The sequence below is a fragment of the Procambarus clarkii genome, chromosome 54 (genome assembly GCF_040958095.1).
Source record: "Procambarus clarkii isolate CNS0578487 chromosome 54, FALCON_Pclarkii_2.0, whole genome shotgun sequence".
NCBI lineage: Eukaryota > Metazoa > Arthropoda > Malacostraca > Decapoda > Cambaridae > Procambarus > Procambarus clarkii.
This window is the reverse complement of record NC_091203.1, coordinates 32,994,010-33,002,809: the sequence shown is the minus strand read 5'-3', so window position 1 is coordinate 33,002,809 and position 8,800 is coordinate 32,994,010. Positions and strand designations below refer to the sequence as shown.

General features: G+C 38.9%; 1 protein-coding gene across 1 annotated transcript; it reads right to left on the bottom strand.

Annotated features, from left to right (window-relative positions):
- Nucleotides 1-5,192: 5,192 nt before the first annotated feature.
- On the bottom strand, nt 5,193-5,963 carry LOC123752263 (general transcription factor IIF subunit 2-like). The gene has a single exon (XM_045734318.2). The coding sequence runs from the start codon at nt 5,961-5,963 to the stop codon at nt 5,193-5,195; it is 771 nt and encodes a 256-aa protein (XP_045590274.1).
- Nucleotides 5,964-8,800: the final 2,837 nt, after the last annotated feature.

Sequence of the window (8,800 nt, the reverse complement as noted above, 5' to 3'; positions counted from 1 at the left end):
CCACACCTCACTGGGCATTGGCAGCCATCTTTGTGATGCCCAAATCTCTGACATCTGAAGCATCTTAGAGGCTCTGGGGTGTAAGGCCGGTGTTGGAACTCGCCCCAGATTCCATGTTAAGTTTCTCCGGGATCCGTCCTCTTACTGTGAGAAGGACTTGTCGGGTTTCCTGCTTTGTGGTTTTTACCTGGCATCTCTCTGCTGGCACCACATAGTTCAACTTTTCGAGATGGTCAAGGGCCCATATGCAAGGGACAGTGGAGGACAATGATTTTTCTTATTTTATACTCTGGCTTGAGTTCCTCACATTTTGTGTAATTTTTCAGAATCGTTGTGGGTGACTCGTCTTTGGGTCTCAGAATATATTCTCCTCTGAGATTTGGCTTTGCTCTGATCTGGAGCTGGGGGTACTCTTTTTCGATGTTCACTAGAGTGGCGTAGGAAGACTTACCTTCGGTATGCTGGACCTTGAAGACTGGTAGTGCAGATTTAGTCAGAGGAGCTGGAGTGGTTGTTGGTAGAGCTAGAGAAGCTGGAGTGTTTGTCGGTAGATGGGTCGTCATGGAGTGGCTTTTCCTGTTTGCTTTATTCACAGGATGCCAATCGCCATCACTTTCGGAACTTGTATCTAATATGGATTTTTTTTTACGACACTTAGCAGCAACGCTGGTTCTATCACGATTCATTTCGTATTCCATTTTATTAGTCAAATGCTCACTGTGGAGTGATGTCTGTCGAGTGAAGGTGATGCTTTGTGCTACAGGACACAAAGTCAGCGTGGAGTTGGCTCGAGTGCTGGTCCCTGATTGATTGATTGATGAAGATTAAGCCACCCAAAAAGTGGCACGGGCTCGAATAGCCCGTAAGTGGTGGCCCTTTTGAGCCATTACCAGTATCAATAGATGATACTGGAGATCTGTGAAGGTGCGGCTGCACCCCTGCGTGACGAGAGATGTCTCCCGCTGGTCCCTGTACATAAGAACACAAGAACAAAGGCAACTGCAGAAGGCCTATTGGCCCATACGAGGCAGCTCCTATTTATAACCCCCCAATCTCACTCATATAAATGTCCAACCCACGCTTGAAACAATCGAGGGACCCCACCTCCACCACGTTATGCGGCAATTGGTTCCACAAATCAACAACCCTGTTACTGAACCAGTATTTACCAAAGTCTTTCCCAAATCTAAACTTATCAAATTTATACCCATTGTTTCGTGTTCTGTTTTGTGTTGATACTTTTAATATCCTATTAATATCCCCTTTGTTACGTCCATTCATCCACTTGTAAACCTCTATCATGTCACCCCTAACTCTTCACCTTTCCAGTGAATGCAACTTAAGCTGTGTTAATCTTTCTTCATATGAAAGATTTCTAATTTGGGAAATTAATTTAGTCATCCTACGCTGGACACGTTCAAGTGAATTTATATCCATTCTATAGTACAGCGACCAAAACTGAACTGCATAATCTAAATGGGGCCTAACCAGAGCTAGATATAGCTGAAGAACCACACCAGGTGTCTTGTTACTAACGCTTCGATTAATAAACCCCAGTGTCCTATTTGCCTTATTACGAACATTCATGCATTGATCCTTTTGTTTTAAATTCTTACTAATCATAACTCCCAGATCTCTTTCGCAATCCGACTTCGCAATCTCAGTACCATCTGGCTCGTATCTTGTAACTCTATCATCATTACCTAGCCTCAGAACTTTACATTTATCAGCATTAAACTGCATCTGCCAATCCTTTGATCATTTCAAAACCCTATTTAGATCAACTTGAAGAGATATTGAGTCTTCTTCCGTGTTAATTTCCCTACCGATTTTTGTATCATCTGCAAATTTGCAAATGTTGCTACTCAAACCTGAATCTAAATCATTTATACATATTAAAACAACAGAGGTCCCAGGAAAGAGCTCTGAGGCACTCCACTTACAACATTTTCCCACTCTGACTTGACTCCATTTATACTAACTCTCTGTTTCCTTTGGTATAGCCATGCCCTAATCCAGCTTAATATAGCACCCCCAATACCATGAGCCTCTATCTTATTAATCAGTCTTTCATGTGGCACTGTATCAAAAGGTTTGCTAAAGTCAAGATACACAACATCACAATCCCTACCACTATCAACTGCCTCAACTATGCTAGAATAAAAAGATAACAAATTTGTTAAACATGAACGGCCATTTATAAAACCATGTTGCGACTCAATTATTAATTTATGTTTTTCAAGATGAAGACGAATTTTATTTGCAATTATAGATTCGAGTAACTTTCCCACAATAGACGTTAGGCTAATTGGTCGATAGTTAGACGCAAGTGATCAATCTCCTTTCTTAAAAACAGGTATCACATTAGCAACTTTCCATAACTCTGGCACTCTGCCTAACTCTATTGATTTATTAAATATGGTAGACAGTTGTTCGGAAAGCTCCTCTGTACTTCTTACGACTTTTATAGGTTTGAATATAACGACCAGTACCCCGAGACACTTAATCTCCACTAATCACTCTCCAAGTAATCCCTTAAGGTAGTCTCTAAGGTAAGTTACTTAACATGTGATGCTATTATCCCCGGGGCAAAAGGATAATTACATTTAAACAACTGTAAACAGCTGTTACGCTGTTTACAGACGACCAGTATACCAGAATATTGTGATCGAGTGTAGAGAGAATGTTAAGACATTATAAAAAATGGGTATAAAGCAAAAATCATGTGGATCCCTTCACATGTGGGAATACTGTTGAATGAGGCAGTTGATGAAATAACGAAGAAAGCCTCTGAAAAAACTATTGTTGATGTATGTCAGAAAATTTTAAAACAAATAAAGTCAAGAAACACAATGATCCAAGAGGATGAAGAAAAACGGAATAGAATGCCAATGGTGGACAGCACTAACACATTTAAGAATTATGCAATAATAAATACAAATTCGTCCTTCACTTATGGTAGAAGAAAGTCTACTTGGAAGGATTCAATTTACTTAGATTAAGAGGATACAAATATATCTGGTAATATGGTGTTAATGTAGTGAAAAAGATAAGGTGTGTAAATTATGTAGTATGCCGCACGCCCACACCTTAGGTCAATATGTAGTGTCTACATATTGATAACTATATAAATAAGGAAATAAGTGGTGTACCACATGAAATTGTTTGGATGTGTGATAATTGTATAATAGATAAAATATTAAGAATTCTAAGATACAAGCATATTATCCCAAGTAACACTTATATGATGTGCTTACTATATTAACAGACAATGTTAAATGTAATTCTTGAATTGTGATTTGTGCGCCCCTTGAGGGACTTAAAGTAGAGAGGGGGAAGGGGAGGGAAAGAAATAGCCTAAGCTACTCTATCCCATTGAGATGCATTTTCTTGTCTCAGTAAACGCACTTGAAAATGAATAGCTATTACAACAGATATTCTTGCAGTTACAACAGCTTGCCCGAAAAGCTATGCGCACTAGTGGCTTTAAGTATTGTATGTACTACCTCTAACTTTAAATCAAACAGAATGTTTGTACTGTAACTCTGCAACTATGTATGTACTTTTCCTAAACAAATTATTATTATTATTAATATTATAACACTTATCAACAACTTCAAGAGCGCCACCTACGAATCGTTTTCCGATGCGCAGTGATATTTGCTTACTTCTAATTGATAATAATAATAATAATAATAATAATGTCTTCCGAAGCCTTGTATTATTTGATGATTTTTTATTCCATATATTTTAAAGGGAATATATTTTAATTCTGATACGTGTAATTTTCTGTTTTGCTCAAGCATAGAATAATTGAATAAATAATATAGTGAAACTTTGGTCTCATTCACAGGATAATATCAATTGAAACAATAAATATTATAAAATTATTCAAGTATTTAAACAAATATAATTGTAACAAGCAAAAAAAAAAACAAGCAAAATTCACACTTCTTACGAGTGTGAATTTTGTTCGTTTGTGAACGAGGAGGGAAGATAGTAATTTACATATAATTCTTTTGGTCTTGATTACAAGGAACACTTTCTTAATGTTGGGAACGCGGTATTGACAGGAATTAGGTAATTGAGATATATAATAGGTGGACAGAATTCATGGTGTTACTATTTTATCTCCTGTGTGAAACACATAGTCACACCGGGTAAAAGGTTAGTAAAAAAAAAAAGTCATCGCACACACGTAGTAGCTGATGCAATCGCCCGGCTATCCGTCTCTAGGAAACTTCTGGCATTCACCTACTAGAAATAAATATTGTTAGTAAAATGAGTTTCCTAACACAACGAATTTATCTTGTGGGGCAGGGGTAATAATTTGGGTGTCAGATACTTCCGACATATGGTACATCGATCAAAACTGAACTGCAAGATCTAAATGGAGCCTAACCAGAGCCAGATATAGCTGAAGAATAACACCAAGTGTTTTATTACTTTTGGAGCGAGTATAATATTGGGATAATCTACTCGCTTTATACTAAAGCTTCAATAAATAAATCTCAATGTCCTATTTGCCTTATTTCGTCAACAGATCACCGTGAGCAGCGATTTTCCTTCTTTCTAATGTTCTAATTCAAAACTTTGAACTAAAATGAGCTAAGCAAGAAGAGGTTCCATAAGTATTTATTTATGTGATATTGATACATCGAACATGTGATATTGGTACATTGAACACGTGGTATTGATACAGAGAACATGTGATATATTCAGGATGTCCTAAAAGTAAGTTAAAGGCGGTGCTGGTGAGGTTGTTTAGCTGCGTTTCCACAAGTATGGTGGTGACAGTGTCGACGTTCATCACCGTCAGGGGCTTAGTTACATCCAATAGCTGCACGTCAATCATTACCAGCTGCAGGGCTGGTACCGTCACCTTCTGGACTGTGACGCTGGTCACGGGAACAACATTGGTCTGGAACACGGTGTTGAGGATGACCTGGTTGATGGGCAACGACGCTTGCAACACCTCGATCTGTGACATTCTGCCTCTCGTCCTAGAACTGCACAGTCTTGGAGACGGGACAGACCAGTGGCCGTCGCTTGTAGTAAAGGGCAGCGGCCAGCTGCACAAGCACCGCTAGGTAGATCACAACCTTAGACATGGAGTATGAGCCTGATGACTACCTGGATCTTTCACAACGTTTTCTTTACCCTTGTACTGTGAAACAAAGTGTAGTATGACCCTAATCACTCACTGAATTTTCCACAGCCTTTTCGTCAGTCTTATAATGACGGTACTCAGGCTTGAGTTCCCACATATTTTTGTGTGGATGTTTAACATTATAGTCACATAGTTCCTTCAGGATCACCTTTAGATATATGATTGGTTGTCGGGTAATCTTGTGGAGATCCTTAATATTGTAATACTGATGCTTTTCAAATGCAGCAAACAACAACTCCATGACCTTATCCTTATCATCACGAATCATCTTGCCTGCTGCCTTCTTCTTCTGTTCTAAATGAACATTTTGTTTATGATGTGATATAGGCTTATAGACATTCAAGGGTCTGTCAATAAGCTTTACCGTGCGAAGAGGCTTGGCAGCTTTCTTCACAGCTTCCTTTTTCTGATTGATATAGTAGTCGTCCACTACAGGCTGACATTCTAGTTTGTGGATGACTTGTCCCTCCAAGTACAATTGCTGTGTCTCGGGAGCTGCAGCAGCCGAGCTACTGCCAGGATCTGGTTGAGAAAGAACTCCGAGTGTCATTTCCTTAAGACTATGAGAGATTACCTTGTGCTCCCGAGGAATTTTGCCGTCCTTCATGGTGTGTTCGCTTGACTTAAAGGTTATTGCTGGACGTTCACCAGGAACCCTGGTAATCTTAAGCTTCCCAACGTCATGGCCAGCACAGTTTGCCCATTTGTCCCCCAAATATTTAGGTACCTTGACCAGCCACAGCCCACGGCTGCAATTCGTAACATCTAAATCCTTCATAGACTGTTGACTCATGATGGAAAACACACAAGAATATGTAGTTACGTGACCACTTTATAAAACGTCTTTCCGACACGTGCCAGTGTTTCAGAAAGTATCTGGAACACGGCTGGTGAAACTGGAACCAACCCGCGGCGGCCCAGGGTTATATAGCTGCTACCTCAGGTGACGAAGGTTGCTGGATGATGGAACTTGTTTCTTTGTATTTTTTCTATGCAAATAAATATTCAAACGTTTAAGAACATAAGAGTAAAGTCGACTAAGGCAGCGTCTTGGATCATCCCGGGCGTAAGTTCGAACCCCTCATCACTGACCTTGTGGATTTGTTTATTTGATGCATCACGCTATTGTGATTTATGTGTTTATTTATTCATAAGAATAAAGTTAAACTGACAATACAAGACATGTATGTTTATACATGTGCATGAGTAGACTATACAAGACATGTATGTTTATACATGTGCATGAGTAGACTATACAAGACATGTATGTTTATACATGTGCATGAGTAGACTATACAAGACATGTATGTTTATACATGTGCATGAGTAGACTATACAAGACATGTATGTTTATACATGTGCATGAGTAGACTATACAAGACATGTATGTTTATACATGTGCATGAGTAGACTATACAAGACATGTATGTTTATACATGTGCATGAGTAGAGTGTACAAGACATGTATGTTTATACATGTGCATGAGTAGAGTGTACAAGACATGTATGTTTATACATGTGCATGAGTAGAGTGTACAAGACATGTATGTTTATACATGTGCATGAGTAGAGTGTACAAGACATGTATGTTTATACATGTGCATGAGTAGAGTGCACAAGACATGTATGTTTATACATGTGCATGAGTAGAGTGTACAAGACATGTATGTTTATACATGTGCATGAGTAGAGTGTACAAGACATGTATGTTTATACATGTGCATGAGTAGACTGTACAAGACATGTATGTTTATACATGTGCATGAGTAGAGTGTACAAGACATGTATGTTTATACATGTGCATGAGTAGACTGTACAAGACATGTATGTTTATACATGTGCATGAGTAGACTGTACAAGACATGTATGTTTATACATGTGCATGAGTAGACTGTACAAGACATGTATGTTTCTACATGTGCATGAGTAGACTATACAAGACATGTATGTTTATACATGTGCATGAGTAGACTATACAAGACATGTATGTTTATACATGTGCATGAGTAGACTATACAAGACATGTATGTTTATACATGTGCATGAGTAGACTATACAAGACATGTATGTTTATACATGTGCATGAGTAGACTATACAAGACATGTATGTTTATACATGTGCATGAGTAGACTATACAAGACATGTATGTTTATACATGTGCATGAGTAGACTATACAAGACATGTATGTTTATACATGTGCATGAGTAGACTATACAAGACATGTATGTTTATACATGTGCATGAGTTGACTATACAAGACATGTATGTTTATACATGTGCAAGAGTAGACTATACAAGACATGTATGTTTATACATGTGCAAGAGTAGACTGTACAAGACATGTATGTTTACACATGTGCATGAGTAGACTATACAAGACATGTATGTTTACACATGTGCATGAGTAGACTATACAAGACATGTCTGTTTACACATGTGCATGAGTAGACTATACAAGACATGTATGTTTACACATGTGCATGAGTAGACTATACAAGACATGTATGTTTACACATGTGCATGAGTAGACTATACAAGACATGTATGTTTACACATGTGCATGAGTAGACTATACAAGACATGTATGTTTACACATGTGCATGAGTAGACTATACAAGACATGTATGTTTACACATGTGCATGAGTAGACTATACAAGACATGTATGTTTACACATGTGCATGAGTAGACTATACAAGACATGTATGTTTACACATGTGCATGAGTAGACTATACAAGACATGTATGTTTACACATGTGCATGAGTAGACTATACAAGACATGTATGTTTACACATGTGCATGAGTAGACTATAACCGTCAAACAGTGTCATACATGTCAGATGGCAGGTAAACCGAACATCTCTATCCCCAGAGCACCACTGACTCCCATACAGGTGCCTGCGGAACCTTTCCACAGACTTATTATAGACTGTGTTGGTCCTTTACCTCGGACCAGTTCAGGTAACGCCTATATCTTAACCATCCTGTGTCTTACCACCAGATTCCCCATAGCAGTTCCAGTAAAGAACATTACGGCTGCTACGGTTGTGAAACACTTATTGAAGATCTTCACCCAGTATGGATTTCCAAGGGAGGTTCAGAACGACTGTGGCACCAACTTCACCAGTGATCTCTTCAAGAGGACACTGGAAGAGTTCAACATCAAACAGGTATTGTCCAGCCCCTATCATCCTGCTTCACAGGGTTCTCTTGAGCGTAGTCATCAGACTATTAAAGCACTCCTAAAGAAATTCTGCAATGAAACCTCTAAGGATTGGGATAAGCAAATTGACCTGATAATGTGTATCTATAGAAGTCTTCCCAATGAGTCTCTAGGAGTATCTCCTTATGATATGCTCTACGGACGTAAGTGCCGTACTCCTCTCAAAGCTTTCAAAGACTCTCTACGTGATGCCACCTTCAGTGAGCATCAGAATGTGCCCCAGTTTCTTCAAAACCTACAACACATTCTAGAGAGGGTCCACAGTTTTGCCCAAGATAATCTATTGAAAGCACAGGAGAGGATGAAGACTCATTACGACCAGACCAGCAAAGTAAGGAAATTTAAACCGGGAGACTTCGTGCTTGCCTGTTTCCCTATCCCAGGTTCTCCTTTGCAAAACAGGT

Coding starts and splice junctions, on each gene's coding strand:
- LOC123752263 (XM_045734318.2), bottom strand. CDS start 5,963: ATGAGTCAACAGTCTATGAAGGATTTAGATGTTACGAATTGCAGCCGT.